This window comes from Cygnus atratus, chromosome 27 (assembly GCF_013377495.2).
Source record: "Cygnus atratus isolate AKBS03 ecotype Queensland, Australia chromosome 27, CAtr_DNAZoo_HiC_assembly, whole genome shotgun sequence".
NCBI classification, from domain to species: domain Eukaryota; kingdom Metazoa; phylum Chordata; class Aves; order Anseriformes; family Anatidae; genus Cygnus; species Cygnus atratus.
In genome coordinates this window covers 153425-169094 of record NC_066388.1, presented here as the reverse complement: position 1 = coordinate 169094, position 15670 = coordinate 153425, and the positions used below count along the sequence as shown (strand labels likewise).

General features: G+C 56.5%; 1 protein-coding gene across 1 annotated transcript in view; it reads right to left on the bottom strand.

Annotated features, from left to right (window-relative positions):
- The window catches only part of ANK1 (ankyrin 1), a 60101-nt gene that overhangs the window by 13062 nt on the left and 31369 nt on the right, over nucleotides 1-15670 (bottom strand). The window contains exons 2-18 of the mRNA XM_050715796.1: nucleotides 13089-13190; nucleotides 7890-7988; nucleotides 6757-6855; nucleotides 5973-6071; nucleotides 5674-5859; nucleotides 5437-5535; nucleotides 4811-4909; nucleotides 4377-4475; nucleotides 3748-3945; nucleotides 3531-3629; nucleotides 3060-3158; nucleotides 2684-2782; nucleotides 2296-2493; nucleotides 2019-2117; nucleotides 1835-1933; nucleotides 558-755; nucleotides 247-345 (exon numbers count right to left, since the gene is read on the bottom strand). Of these exons, the coding sequence (XP_050571753.1) occupies nucleotides 247-345; nucleotides 558-755; nucleotides 1835-1933; nucleotides 2019-2117; nucleotides 2296-2493; nucleotides 2684-2782; nucleotides 3060-3158; nucleotides 3531-3629; nucleotides 3748-3945; nucleotides 4377-4475; nucleotides 4811-4909; nucleotides 5437-5535; nucleotides 5674-5859; nucleotides 5973-6071; nucleotides 6757-6855; nucleotides 7890-7988; nucleotides 13089-13190 (2070 nt within the window). The remainder of the gene's footprint in view (nucleotides 1-246; nucleotides 346-557; nucleotides 756-1834; nucleotides 1934-2018; nucleotides 2118-2295; nucleotides 2494-2683; nucleotides 2783-3059; nucleotides 3159-3530; nucleotides 3630-3747; nucleotides 3946-4376; nucleotides 4476-4810; nucleotides 4910-5436; nucleotides 5536-5673; nucleotides 5860-5972; nucleotides 6072-6756; nucleotides 6856-7889; nucleotides 7989-13088; nucleotides 13191-15670) is intronic.

Here is a 15670-nt window from a genome sequence, read left to right as displayed (position 1 = left end):
GGCTGAGGCCACACTGCAGACCACACCACGTTGTGCCCAGGAAGACAGGGGTGAGCTGTGGGAGCAGGCAAGAAGCATTCTTGCAGTGAGGTGGGGGGAAGAGAAAGAAGAGACCCCAAGACACAAGGATGCCTGCAAGGGGGGAAGTTCTTGCACAAAGAAGAAAAGCAAGGCTCTGCTTGCAGCAGGCCTAGAAGTAGTTCCCAAGTGTTTTTCATCCCAGCCATGACCAATGCACTACTTTACCCTGGTTGTCGCATCCACTGTAACTCTGTGTTTCACCAGAACATCAGCAACTGGCACATGTCCCTCTTGGGCCACGAGATGGAGAGGAGTCAGGCCACTCTGCAAAAAGAGCAGGTCACCTGCACGGTGGCAGTGGAAGCACTGCAGCTCTACCAGCAGAGCCTCTTAAGTTGGGTTGTCAACGTGGCAAATTGGCCAACACTGTGCTCTTGCCCAGGGCCTTGCTGCCTGGATGCAGAGAGGCACTGGGTCTGCTATTGCCTGCCAGGGAGTTCACCTCCAGCCTGGCAGGAAGCACCAGCACAACTTACCTTGTTGCCTAAATCGCCGTTGGCTTGTTTGGAGAAAAGCAGTGCCACCATGTCCGCATGCCCCTCCTGAGAAGCCAGGTGTAGGGGGGTGACTCCCTGCACAGACTCCGCGTTTGCAGAAGCCCCGTACTGCAGCAAGCTGCTGGCCACCTCCATCTGGTTCTGCTTGGCAGCGATGTGCAGGGGGGTGTACCCATTCTGTGGGAGAAGACCACTGCAGTGCTCAGCAAACACCAAGCAGATCTGCCAGGACAGGAGGTACCAGCCCACCTCTGCAGGCCAGGCCTGCCCTTCCTAGCTACCTCCAGAGCTCAGGGACACAGCCTCACGCCTGAACCATCTCCCTGACAGCAACTAGTCCTGCCACTGAGGCCACTTGCCACTGAGAAAATCCTGCTCCTCCAGCCAAATCAGTCGAGGGGCTTCCAAGGCTTTGGGTCCAACTGGGATCAGCAGTCCTGAGGTTTTCCTCACATTAATTTCTAGCATGCAGCCACTTGGGGCAGCAAGAGCCAGGGCAGGCAGGCACCTACTAGGACATGCCGGGCGGACGTGTGGAGCAGGACTCACAGGATTAATATTCAGGCAGAGGCCACAGGGCCTTGAGCACTGCCTGTGCTACTGTGTGCCAGAAGCAGAACAGACACCCCTTGCCTGCAGTGACGTGGACTGTTGGTGACGCAGACTGAGGAGTATCGGCACCAGCACCAGCTGCTCTGATGCCTGCCCAGCAGGTCTGCTAGAAGCCACACAGGGGAGAGGGGAGAACCAGATGGGGAGAGCTGGCACTGGTGGCTGCTTGTCTGTTGGGAGGATGCAGCTTCTGCAAACAATGTGGAAACCAAGGCTGCTGGGCTGCTCCACAGGGAAATGCTCCCCATGCTCAGGCAGAGCCTGAGACGCTCACAAGCTGCTGTTTTTTTTCTGACTCATGGCTTCCCAGTTGCATGCAAACATTCACGTGTGGTTTCCAAAACTGCCAGACCGCAGCGCTGCTCAGCAGGGCTTGCCATGGAAACACGTCCCCAACAACAGCCACCAGGCTGCCAGCAGGGAACATCTCTGACACAGCTGCTCTGCTGGAACAGGATGACTGCTCAGCACCCCTGCTGGTGCAGGGGATGGGCCAGCACGAGCAGTCGGCATGGAGGGCCATAGAGGTGACTGACAGGTGTCACGGTTGAGGGGTGATGCAGGACAGGGCACAGCCATCTACAGCTGGAGTGCACTGGACACACATGACATCCCCACAGAAACGGGACCACGTCCAGTCTTACCCAGGCTGAGCTGTGTGGGGAGCTCCCCTTGGGAAGCAGCAGCTTGACGATCTCCAGGTTGTTGTGGTGCACAGCCACATGCAGTGGGGTCAGGCCATTCTGCAGAGGGGGAGAGGGCACAGTGGTGAGACAGAGCCTCTCCCCATACCACTCACTCCTCCCACAGCCCTAGAGCAACCCTCACCTTTCCTGCTGCATTAGGGTGAGCATCACGTGCCAGCAGCAGCTCTGCCACATCCACCTTCCCATACTTGGCTGCAACGTGGAGAGGGGTAAATCCTTTCTGAGGAGAAAGGCAGCCCATCACAGGGTGTACAGGGATGACAAGGAGAATGCTGGCACAAGCACAGGAAGGGGTGCTGCAGCACAGGAGGAAGCTGCCCCTTCTGTGACAGGGACACCATGCTGCCAGCCCACCCAGCCACATCACGCCTACTGCAGCAGCAGCCACAGCAGCCTACCTTGGTCATGCAGGTCTGGGAGGCTCCCTTCTCCAGCAGGGCCAGGGCTGTGTCCACATGCCCCTCTCTGGCCGTGATGTGCAGGGGCGTGTGCCCTGCTGTTGTCGCCAGGTTGGGGTTTGCATTGTTCTCCAGAAGGAGTTTGACCATGCCGGTGTGGCCAATGCGTGCAGCGCAGTGCAGAGGAGTCTGGTCATCCTGTGAGGGAGGCAGAGAGGCTGTTGCTGGTGGGCCTGGACCTGTCCCTTCCTTGCAGGGCCCAAGGGGCCCCGGCCCAACCCCTGATGCTCCACAGCCCCTGGCAGGCAGGGCCCTGGGCAGGCGAGAGCAAGCACCCAGCACCAGCTGTTCCCAGCGCCGAACTGGCACACAGGATCTCCCTGCCTACCTTGGCCTTGGCGTTGGCTTTGGCTTTGTTCTGCAGCAGGTACTTGGCCACATCCGTGTGCCCAGCTCTGGCTGCCATGTGCAGGGGCGTCTCCACTTTCTGCACCAAGGACAGGTTAAAGTGGTGAGGCCATGGGAGGGGACATGCCTTCCTGCAGTCATTCTTCTGGTCCAAGTGTAGGAGAGCAGTGCCCCCAGTTTGTTCTAGCCCCCAGTGTTTCCTCCTGACAGCAGAGGTGGGGGGGGGGGGCGGTGAGGAGGGAGAGGGGGCACCAGGGATTTCCCAGGAGAGCAGAGAGCAGGATGCGGGGAACCTTGACCTCCTGCTGCAGCCCCCCATAGTGAGCCCCCGCAGCCCCAGCCAGGCCAGGACTCACCACATTGGACACATTAGGAGATGCTCCACGCTGCAGCAGGGTTTTAACAATCGGCAGGTGCCCCATGAAGGCAGCCACATGCAAAGGGGTCAGGCCGGACTGTGGAGAGAACGGGGTCAAGACTCTTGATGGGGGCTGATGGTATCACCAACACCTCTTCCTGTGCTCCCACCCCTGGGCATGCTCTGACACACAGGCAAACCCCGTGTCTCCTGCCAGGCCCCTGGCAGCCCCCAGGTGAGCTGAGGGCAACACGGAGAGCTGCTGCCCCCTGAAGCTGCCTGCCCTGCAGGAAGCAGGCTGTGGGGAGATGCTGCCAGGAGCAGCAGGTCCTGAGCTGCAAAGAGCTCTCAACCACAAGGAAGAAGATGATGCGGGTCAGCAGAGGCAGCAAGCTGTCCTCCCCTGCAGCATTGCCTGTTGTGCCCGGGCAGCAGCAGAAAAGCTGGGGCCGGCCTGCAGCCCACCCACCTCTGTGACAGCGTCGATGGAGGCTCCTGTCTTCAGCAGCAGCTCCATCACCCGGATGTGGTTCTTCTTGCAGGCGATGTGGAGGGGTGTGAAGCCATTCTGCAGACAAACCAACTGACAGTCAATTGCAAACACACTTCTCCTCCTCCCCTTTTTTTTCTCCATCCCCAGCCCCCTCCCTCCTTTTTTGTTCTTTTGCCCATCCCTCCTTGCTCACCAGGGCTCTGGAGTTGGGCTTGGCCCCCTTCTCCACCAACAGCTTGGCCACACGGTGGTGGCCGCAGTGTGCGGCCACATGCAGCGGCGTTAGGTGGTCCAGCGTGATGTCGTCGATCTCAGCGCTGTACTGCAGGAGCAGGCGCACGCAGTCCAGGTGGTCACCCTGCGCTGCCATGTGGATCGGCGACAGGCCATTCTGTGACCGTGGAGCAGGGCCTCAGGGCTGGGCTGGGGGGGCACTGGGCATCTCACAAAGCCCCGCCGCTCCCTGGGCCACAGCTCTGGGCAGAAGGGACACGGTAATCCCAAGCTGCTGCCGGAGAGGAGCCCGCAGGTGCCCCACTGTGACTTACAAGGGAGCAATGCTGAGCAGAGGGCAAGACCTGAAGAGCTGCTGCCATGGGGCAGGCTGTCCCCAGGCCACCCCCTTCCCAGAGCACGTAGCCCTTTAGCAAAAGGCTCCATTGAGGGCCAAGGAGGAGGTCTGGAAGTTCCTTGCCCCTTGGTAACTAAAAGCTCAGCCCTGGCCCAGCCACGGAGAGCATCCAGCAACTGCACACAGCTTGTGACCCCTGCACCGTCCCAGGGCCTAACACCAAGCACAACCCCACAGGGTCCCATGGGCACCTTGGTTTTGGCTTGAATGGGAGCCCCATGATCCAGCAGGATCTCTGCAATTCGCACATGTCCATTGCGAGCTGCACAGTGGAGAGGGGTCAGCTCGTCCTGGGGAGAGAAGGGTTCAGAGGCTCAGCATGGGCAAGGAAAGGTCAGGAAAGAACAGAGACTTGTGACTTGTTTGTAAAAGAAGGCAAAACTGAGCCTGCCCTCAGTCTCCAAGGCACATCAGCCATGCATGCAGCCTCCCTTCAACCTGTGCAAGTAGCACTGAAAAAACTGGTCCATTTCCTCAGTGCACCAGAGACCTGCGGTCATGCCCCAGCATGATGTTCACGGGGTACGTGCTGGGGAGCACAGCACAGCACAGCAGTGCTCCTCAGGCACAGGGAGCCTGGGGATGGAGACCCGCGCACTTGCTGGTGATTCGGAAAGGGTCTCACCTTGGTCCTTGTCTCTATCTGGGCCCCGCGATCCAGCAGCAGCCGTACCATGATGATGTTGCCTCGACGGGAGGCTATGTGCAGGGGAGTGATCCCATTCTGACAGAAGGAAGGGCAGTCTGTTAAAGGGAGCAACCCCTTCTCTTTCCCCTGCAGGGCTGCCAGGAAGCATGGGGCAAACAACAGAGGGCAAGAAACGGCGAAATCTCTGCTCAGGGACAGCTGGGCCAGGGGGTGGGCACCTGCCCCGGTCTCCAGCTGGGAACAGAAGCTGCACAGGGCTCGCAGAAAAAGTGCCAGGCTGTGGGTTTGTCTGCACCCGTGTGACTGGAAATGGCACACCAACTACAGGGGCATAAGCTCTGCCCTACGGCAGCACCAGCTTTCCCTCAGCCTTGACACAAGGTCCCAAGAGCACAGCTGTGACAGAGGTGAGATGCAGTAGAAAAGTCCCATGCGGCTTATTAATGGCAAACCCTCAGACAGGTACCAGTGTGCTATCTTCTGCACAGTGCCACCTCTCCAAGGGACCCTTGGAGCTGTTCATCACATGGAAGGGAGTCACAGCATCCTCCCCTCGTACTGGGGCAGTGCCAGTTCCAGCAGCCACACCACTGTGCACTCACCTGGGGTGTGAAGTTGACACTGGCTCCACGGTTCAGCAGTAATTGGGCCACACTGAGATTCTCGTAGTGGGCTGCAATGTGCAAGGGGGTAAATCCAGTCTAGGGGAAAGAAGGAGGGATCAGCCCAGCCAGACACATGCTCCCTGCTGAAAGGATGGATAGATACAGCATACCAAGCTGCTGTTCTCCCTGGGGATGTGGAAAAGCTCCCAGATATGGCGTGGGAGAGCCACACACCTTGGAGAGGACGTCAGCATTGGGGTCATTCTGCAGCAGCACGGCAGCTGTGCGGGTGTCATCGTTGCGGGCTGCAATGTGCAAGGCGGGCAGGCGGACCTTACCCTTTGTCCCATAGTTGATAAGGTGAGCAACCACATTCTCATGTCCCTGCTGCAGAGCCACAGCTAGTGGCGTGAAACCATCCTGACAAAGAGAGGCAGGTGAGAGGGGGAGAGCCAAGGAGCCACATCAGCATCTGGCACATCCAAGAGCAGCCCCAATAAGCAGGGCTGCAGCGTCCTCCCCAAGGACCTCACCTCTGTGGCTACATTCTGGTTGGCTCCATTTTCCAGCAGGAACTTGACAACTTCCAGGTGGTTTTCCTGCGCTGCCATGTAGAGGGGTGTGAAGCCTTTCTGCAAACAGAGCCGTGCACATCAATACAACCCTTCTTCCAGATCCTTGCAGAGCTACACCCCACCAACAGCCACCCCCTCAGCTCATTGAACTGGGGAAAAATCACACACACTGTGAGTGAGTAAAGTAAAAATCTAGTGGCAACATTGGAGCAATCGGAAAGCTGGAGCCAAAGGCCCCCCACATCCAGAAAGAACCAGGAGATGCTTCTCAGCAGTCAGCCCATGAAACACTGCCTTCCACTCTCTGCCTCTACACTCCCTTAACTCTGGGGATATTTTTCCCATCAGGCACACATTGAAGGGCTTGCAGCCCCACCAGGTACACGAAAGAGTGAACAAAGGAGGCATGGTGTGCAGACATGCAAGGGCTGCAGGAAAACTCACAGCTGTGTCAGCGAGCATCACCCATGAGTCCTCCCAGGAAGGGTTCAGCATGCTTGTGTGTGCTGCCATGGACTCCCACCAGAGAGGGACTCATCTCCCACCTCTCTCAAGCCTCCCCACCCACTCACACCCTCGTGGTCTTCTGGAAGTTTGGCAGAGCAATCCTTGACCCTGAACAGGACTAGAGAGGAACTGTAAAGGGCTGCTCAAGTACCCATGCTGGGCACAGTTCTCACCACGAGAACACCACCACCACACATGCTGGGGGCTTTTCCCACCCCAGCCTATGTTACTCTACCTGCGACTGTGCGTTGACATTGGCCCCATAGTTCACCAGTTCCCGGACCACATCCTGTTGCCCAGCCAGGGCAGCAATGTGCAGTGCTGTGTTTCCCTTCTGAAAGACACCACAGGGCAGCACTCAGGGGCGGGAACAACCCAGCTGGGAAAAGAGGGGCCTGACATGTATACTAACACACATGCAAACAGGGCTGCTGCCATTTGGCAGCATCTGGCCAGGTTGGGACCATGCATCTTGAGCTCCGTGCCCCATCCCTGCTGTAGACTTACATTTGCTGGCCAGGGAAGAGAATGATCTCATATTTCTCATGAGGTTACTGGCAGCAAAAGCTGCGTGCGTTGTCAGCCTCTGCAAATCTCCAGCACCAGGAGGTGAGTATGGGAGGGAAGAAGGGGGAGCTGAGCTGGCAGTCTTCAGGCAAAACTGCAGAGTGTGCCCTGGGAGCCAAGGCATCCCAGCAGAGCTAAGGGATAAGCAGGCCAGAAAATGCAGACACAGGCTATTCCAACTTGTGCCTTGAGGTGGTGGGGGCAGAATACCAGACTCTGCTCCACACCCCGAGCCGTGCCAGAGCACAGGAGAGGTGGCACGCCAGGCCCACTCCCAGAGCCCTTTGGACAGTGCCAGAGGCTGCTCATTTTTCAGCCCAGCTTGCTTGTGCCTTTGTCTCACCTGTCACACAGTGAGAGCCACGCCTTGCCATGGTGATGCAGGGAGGCAATGATCCATGGAGCTCCAGAGCTCTCAAGGCTTGCAACAATGGCACCAAGACCACACCAGTTATGCAGTGCACAGGGGCTGCCCTGGGGCAGTGAGGGCTGACGTATGCGGGCAGCCAATGTGGAGAGGCAAGGACAGCACAAGCACAGGTTGTGGCTTCTGTTACTATCCTCTTGAGCTCATAGTGGCCCTTGTGGCCCCCAAGGGGCAGAGGCACGGGCAGAACCTCTCACTCACTGGGAGCGAAGGCAGGTCCTGGTCCCCCAGCCTAGCAGCACTGCCACCAGCACAGCCTTCCAAGCAGCGAAAGGCAAACAGCATGACTCACTGCCCATCTGCCACTGGCGTGTCTGGCAGCAACGGCAAACTGTGGAGTAGTGACTAACGTGACCAGACTCCATTCTCCTCACCTTGGTCGTTGTCTCCAAAACGATCTCCTTGTGCAGCAGTTCCACCACCATTTTCACATGGCCCTCCTTGGAGGCCAGGTGCAAGGCATTCAGCCCGTTCTGGAGGGAGCAAAGGTGGGAGAGGGGCATTAGTCACCAGATGGGGCTGAGGCTCTCCAGGGAACCATCTGCCCTGAGCTCCTGTACAGACTGGACTGTGAGCATTTGGCCTGTGCTGGAGAGGGCTCTGGCTACCGGGAGCAGGAATCATTGTCCTGCCCTCGAGCCCTGCACTGGCATCAGCACGACAGCCACAGTCGGCTCCATGCTGCCAGGGGAACTGCACGCAGCCCTGCACGCTGAGCTGCTGATTAATGTAGAGGTTTCCCCATGAGCAAGAAGTGCGGCCCCTGTAGACTGTTTCCTATGGATGGACGTCACCATAGCTCAGTGGGTGTGTGTGGCCCCACAAACACTGTCTCAGTTGACACATCCCTGATGTCAACTCTTGACTCCGCTTCAGTGACTTTCCAGAGGCGCCCATCCTTGAGATCACTTCCCACAGTGATGCTTTCCACAGCTAAAACACAGAGCTGAGCTCTCTGGATGGCCCAGAGCGAGGAGGATGCACATACTGTGTAAGTGTGCGTACAAACCTTAAAATTTAACATTTACACAGACAGAAGTGCAGTGAGAAGCTCTGCCTAGCACAATGGTTTTATCCAAGTAGCAGCTGAATTTAACTCATAACAGTTCAGGAGCTTCCAGTCTAGCAGCTAGCTTTGCAGACCGCCCACCAACGGCTCCGTCCTGCTGTCCATGCCCAGCACAGGGGCTGCTTTGCTCCCTTGGCACTGAGCTGTAGCAAAGGCTGCTGGGGAAGCATTGGCTGTGCCACTCTTCAGCTCTGCCTGCTCCTAGAAGCTCTCAACCAATGCAGGTGACTTCTTGGGAAGGTCTCTGCAGGTGCCCCAGTTCACCTCTCCTTTTTTCTACACATGAAACCACAGTCCCAGGAGCAAAGGGCTGGAGAATGCCCTTGGAACATCCCTGGGCTGTCGAAAGTCAGGGTCAGGCCAGCCAGCACCCCAGAGGCTGCTGAGATAGCTTCTGCTTCGTTATTTCTGACTCCCTCTTCCACTTCCCAGATGTGAACAGAAGGGCTGCGATATTTGCTGGCAAAGAGGTTAAATATTTGCAGGCACTTTCAAATGGCACTTTTTTCCCCACAAGGGAAAAGTGCCTTGCTTCTCCCAGATGGATGCATTATTCTTACTCACCCCTGTGCAACTCGCTCACATGGCAGAGATCCACCAGCTCCCTGGGAGCACACAGTCCTTCCCAAGCACTCCACCTCCTAACCATCTGTTCCAGCTTCTGTAGAGTACTGGAAGGTCACGTCACAGAATTGCTTCATCCCCACCTGAATGCAGGCAGGGGCACAGAAAATTCCAGGGGAAGCTCCAGTTTCAACCTTCAGCACTCCAGTTAAACTTACAACAGCTTCCAGAGTGGGTTATCATATTGTAAAAAGGTTTTCTACCTCCCTCTTGCTCAAGACACCAGCCATCCAAGATCACAGTTGGCGTCATAAATTTGTCTGATTTGCACAGACAGCAAAAATGTACATATTCACAGGCTTCTTCAGCACACCAACTCCAACATTCCCTGGAGCCCCAAGCACAAGGGGCCTGCTGCCCAGGGGGAATGAAGCGGGGATGCTGCAGCACTCACAGAACAGGGCCACTGAAAGGAAATGGTCCCCAGCCAGGCCTGGCTACACATAGACCATCACCTCGGTCCAGCCCAGCTTCTTTGACTGGGACACACCTGCACAGCTCCATTCCCATGGTTGCTGGCACCCTCACCTCCCTGAGCTCACAAGCTGGATAAGTGACCACAGACACACGCACCCTGTTACAGTCATGCATGCAACAAAACATATAGAGGGCAAGATCATGGATGCTGAGCTACTCTCCTGAGCACATATGTCCTTTTACACAAAGGATTTATAAATAACATTTTGAAAGCTGAAAACCTGCGAGGAATCATTATTCTCTGGCCTTACAGCGCTAAGCGCAATGTTTACAGAAGACTGTTTCCCAGTGGCCCATCGATATTTCACCTTCAGGAACAATGCAGGCTGTTTTGCACATTTGCTTTGGCTTGACAGCTCATCTGACCCAAAACCGCCAAGGGATGTGTTTGATTTGAAAGGTGCTGTATTCCCCTCGCTAACTGCTGCAAACGCTTCCCAGAAATCCCAGGCACCGGCTGGCAATGCGACAAACAGCCCTGCAGAAAAATGCAAGAGATGTGACTTTGCACCCAGCGAGGTCTTCCACATTGCTGTGCCTCATTTCAGAATTTGGCCCCAAAGAGAGCCCTGCCCTGAGCTTCCCATCAGGACTGCGGCTGGCCACCCCAGCAGAGACCACCTCCTGGCACCCCTCTGACCACTACTGGCAAGGGTCATGGCAGCAAGATCCGCTCAGCCTCAGCCTCCAGCTCCTCACAGGTGAGAGGGAAGTGTGCATGGGTTTGGAACACAGGAAGGACACTGAGGACACTGATGCAGATGGCAACAATGAAGAGGACGGAATTGGCAGGATGAAGATCAGATGGCATGTCAAGGTCTCTGCACATGTGTAAGAATACAGGACCTGTGGGATAGGTCTGACCACATATATCCCTCTTTATTCTATACAGGACATGTGAGGTTGGACCTTTCCCACAGGTCTGATATTCCTCAGAAGGAAACCCCAAAGTGCCATCTAACCTCAGGGAGATGGCAGGAACCAGTGCAAAGACATCATCACTGAAAGAAGCACCTCATCATGCTGCGGCCTCGTGCTCCCTGTCAAAGTGTTAAATCACCTCACCAGCTGTAGAAATCTGGTTGGAAGCAGGACTCGTACCAGTGTATGGAGGCAGCTGATGACGGACCTCTGGGTGAGGAAGAAATTCAAAGCTATTGTCTTTAGCTCGTGCCTGGTTGTCTCTGTTCTGATTCCATGCAGAGCCCTCTCCAGACCCATCTATTCTTCTGCACTAGCAGCACCCAAGCCGTGGACGTAGAAATCCTTCCTCTGCTTTTAGGGCTGTCATCAGCAGTGAGTGAACATCCTTGGCGTGCTCTGCGTGTGGAGGCTCCCATCTCAGAAGGTGTGGGTAAGCCTGGCCATGCACAGACACCCTGCTCCTGCCCCTCTCCTCCGGACAGCCGCAGTACCTCACTGAACCTTTTCTGAGCAGACAAAGCCAGATGATTTCCACCACCAGGCTCTGCTCCAGCCTTTGCACGCATGGGGCGTGAACGAGCGTACCACACAGGGCCACATCCTCAGTCCCTCATGGGGAGGAGCACAGCACAGACGAGAGCAGCAGGGTCCCCCTCCTCCTTGGGACGTGCTCTCTCAGCGGTCTGTAAGGGAGGCGTGAGTACATTACCCAACTTTTTGTGTCTGTTCATTTGTGGCTGAGCAGCTGAAGCCAGAACAGTGGGACTGCTTCCAGTGCCTGGCCCACTGCTGTGGTGCAAGTACAGGCGCTCCTCTCCACCGAGAGAGCCCAAGGAAGCAGCAGCTGGGTTTCATGAGCAGGCCAAATCCCCAAATGAAGCATAGCAACTTGGGAGATCCTGCCAGGTACAAGCATATCTGTACGCAGTGATGAGTGCCAACCAAGACCCTGCAGCCCTGTGCTAACAGCGTGTCACTTGGCCTCTCCTCTTTTCAAACCCTATACATCTCCAAAAAGGTTGTGGGGTCAAAGCCTTGAGCCCACCCATGGGAGCCCAAGGGAAAGCTCATTTTCAGAGGGCTGAAACAGAAAGTTTTCTAATTCTTTTCCATACAAGACCCCTCTGATCTAAATCCCATATACGCCCACACAATCCTAGGAGTTTTTGAGATTATCTGGATGTTGATTATCCACCAGTAATCCAGATAACACATTGGGGAACAAAATGAGACACCTCATGAGCTTTCCCCAAGCCTCCTCTAGTGTCCTGCTGAGGAGAATGCAATCTGCAACATGCCCCAGAGGCCTGCAGAAGCCCAGCATTTCTGCACACCACTGTCAGCCACAAAAGAAAAGGAGACAGCGACATTTCCTGGGGCAACCTATCTGCAGTAACTGCACCAGCCACTGCAGTGCACAAATCAGTAGCTTTGAACCACACTTGGCCTGGGGACTTGATACTGAACCAGGTGAAGGTCCATTTGTGCTACCTGCCGAGTCAGCCTTCCCAGCATCACTGCTGCTCTGGAAAGTAGCTGACAGTGCCGTCTGTCTGTTCATCCTGCTCGGCCCAAGCCCCCCTGAGTCTCTCCCTGCAGCACCTACCCTGATTCAGGCTGAGCCACTTGCATTTGGAAGTTGCACAGATACAAAATGTTCTGTCAATTATGTGCAAGCCATTCCTCTGGAATGTCGAATATGTACAAGCCTGCAGATCTTTCTTGTGGCAGAGCTGTCCCTGATCTGGGCTGGGGGGGGGGGCTCCACCTGCCCAGCATCTCGCATGCCACCAAGACTGGAGTTTTGCAAACATCCTTTGCTTGTGTGCAGCTGCAGCTTCTGGGCATCTGAAAGCCCGAGCATTAGAGATAACCCCAACAGTGAGTCCTGCGTGGTGCTACACTCTTCACTCTGCCCTCTGACAAACAGCTGAGCCTCTCCCAGCTGTCCCAGTCACTGGTGGCCCCAAAGAAGCCTCTGCTCTCCCACCTGCCAATGCACTTTGCTACCCTTCAGACAGCACTGCCAGGCACCCTGGGTCTTCAGCTTTTGCAGTTCTCCCTGTCCCAGAGACCACGGGTCCAGAGCTGTTCTCTGGCCAGACAGTCCCCTGCCCAGCAGCCGACACAGGCTGGGGGCTGCACAGAGCCTCTTCCAAGCAGTGCCTGCCCAGAACAGCTGCCATATGGCAGCGACCCAGGCTGGTGATCCAGGCACATCTCCTTTAGGGTTTTTAAACTTGCTTTGCCACAGTGTCTACCTGCCCGCTTATACTCTGCTCCATGCCAGGATCAGGGAAGGCGCTGCCAGAGCAGGGCCAAGCAATCAGGCAGCCATAGGGCACCTCCCTGTCCCCATCCTTCAGGGAAGAGTGAGGAAGGGATGTGGTGGCTGTCACCTGGGCTGGGAAGAGCCACCGCATGGCATGTTTTCACATGAGTGAGAGGTGGTACCAGAACCCCTTTGGGTTTCACCTACCTGGTTACAGGTGTTAATATCTACCCCATTCCTGAGGTGATCCAAGGCTTTGTCCAGATTCCCAGATCTTGCAGCTCTCAGGAAACTGGTCGCAGCATCGGCCTTTGGGAAAAAAAGAAAAAACCGTGAGGCTTGGGCTCCTGCTGTTTCCCCCCATCATCAGCATGGAGCCACCTTGGCCCTTGGCTGCAGAGCATGTGGCTACAGAGACCAGGCAGGACAGGCAGAGGCTGGGCAGGTGGAGGTGGGCACTGCTGGGACAAGCTGAGATGCTCCGAATCAGACGGGATGGGGCAGGGCTGGGAATGGAGCTCAAGGTGGAGAGCATCCTTGAGCAGGGGGAGGAGAGCCACACGGGGCCATGGCTCATCCCAGCGCTGCTGGCAGGGCAGGGAGGACACTGTAAGGGTACCGCAGCAGCTATGGCAGCCTCCCTTGGCCCAGCAAACGCTTCTGTGTCCTGGCTGAGAGAGAGCAGCGATGGACAAGCAGTAGAATGCAGCTTTAGTGAACCTGCCTTTGCTGTCCTCCAGAAACCACTGGGAAGCCACAGTGTCATCGGGGACAATGACCCTGACTGCACATGCTGCAGCCAGGAAAATTGCAACAAGGCAGTGCTTCCCTGCACCACTAAGACAGCCACCTCAGGCAAGATGCAGCAATACTTTGAGCAAAACTATTTAGCGGTTAAGGCAGCAAACGAAGACCACGAGATAGCTCACCAAAAGCTGGATAACTACAGGGTGGAGATGCAGTGACAGCTCTGTGTGGCTGGAACCATGAGCTGGTGACTGCCTGCTAGGTCCAGCCCAAAGGGCTCTCTGCAGCACAGAGCCATGAGACATCTGTTGCATGGCAGCAGGACACACTCCCCTGCCCTCCGTTCTGTTAGAAAATCAGAGCCCCTTTCTTACCACTCATGCTGGAGTCACCAAGGGACCTCCTGTGCTATGTGAGCATATGTCCTGTCAGAACTAGCCACCCTTCAGCAACCACAGCCCAGCTGTGGAGGAGCATCCAGGGTTAGTGAGCTCCTGGGACAGGCGCAGGAAGCAGCGCAGCCTGAGGACAGCGCTGGTGGCAGACCTAGGCAGGATGGTGCAGGAGGTGGGTTCAGGACCCCTGTCCTCCCAGCCTCAGTCATTCCAACTTGGAAAGCGGAGCAGCACCACTTGGCTGCCTCCTGCCCTCCTCCATCCTTTCTGCTCTCACCTTCCGACCCGGAGATGCAGCCCATGGCAGGGTCCACTGCCCTGCTACCCCCCCGAAGAAGGAAGGCCCACAGACAGGGTGTCCTGGTCCCCCACGCAGGACCCAGCTGTGGCTCCCACAAGCGGTGGCTGGGTGCCACGGCCCTGTCCAGGACAAAGGGACAGGTGGAGGAGGGCAGTGCTGCCATGCCCCGTGCCGGCGCGCAGCCTCTGCGTGCCGGGGAACACGTGCAACAGGCATGCCCTCAGCCAGCTGGCACTGTGTGCTGCCACCCCAGAGGAGAGCCCTGCCCGTCTGGGAGGAGCCCTCAAATACACATCAGGGCTGCCAGCTCTGTGGAGGGCTGCAAGCACAGAGGAGACATACCGTGGCACCTCAGCGCTCTCTGCTTGTTCATGCTGATCTGCTGTAAAAGGCAGAGGGCAGTGCCGGCACTGCCCTTAGAAGTGCACATTGGTGCCTGGATCCCAGTGAGGAAACACTGACAGCTTCAACCAACAGGTTGAGTGCAAAAAGCTTTTCCAACTTCAGACCCTGCTGGAAGCCTCTGCATCTCAGGTCAGGACCCCAGCTATGCTGCAGGCACACCAGCTACAGCACGGACCTTTGGAAGCAACCCCCTTGGAAGTTCAAAGCACAGCTCAGCCAGACTCTCCCACCCACAGGACACACATGGAGCTGCGAAGATTAAAATGGTAAGACTTGACAGGCTCTGGCAGCAAAGGGGCTCCCAAAGCCCCAGCACGCCCAGCAGCGGAGACCACAAGCAGGAAGCAAGCAGAAAAGCAAAGCAGAGGTTTGTGCACGAAGGAGAAGTGCATTGTATACTCACAGCCACGTCTGGACGGGACCTGCCCTTTCGTGCTGCCATAGTCCGGCACCTCAGCTGAAACCTGAGCCTGGTGTCCCCTCTCCCCCTCCTTGGTTATCTACTCCCCAGCTTTGAGAGAGCCAGTAAGTTACATTGCATTCTCTCTAAAAATACCATCTTACTCCTTGCTACAACACAGACCCTGCAGGGATCGCCAGCCGCTAATGGAATTTGTTCATTTTCTCTCCATTATCATGTCAGACAGGATATTTAATAGCAAGCTGCCTGCAGAAAGCAGATGCCTGCTGCCAAGCACAGGGAGCAGGTCAGAGCTGCAGAGAGCACCTTGGGAAGGGCAACAACAAGCAGCCCCACAGACATGCCCAGGAGCCCGGCATCTCACAGGTAACACCCGCCCTGAAGCAGAGGGGTGGTGGGACCCTTCCTGATGGGCTCAGGCTTGGGTGCTTCAGAGCGAATACCCTCCTGCTCACTGGGACCAGCACGCACCGCTCAGGGAAGCGCAGAGAACTACAGGGTGCCAGACACCAGCAGCCAG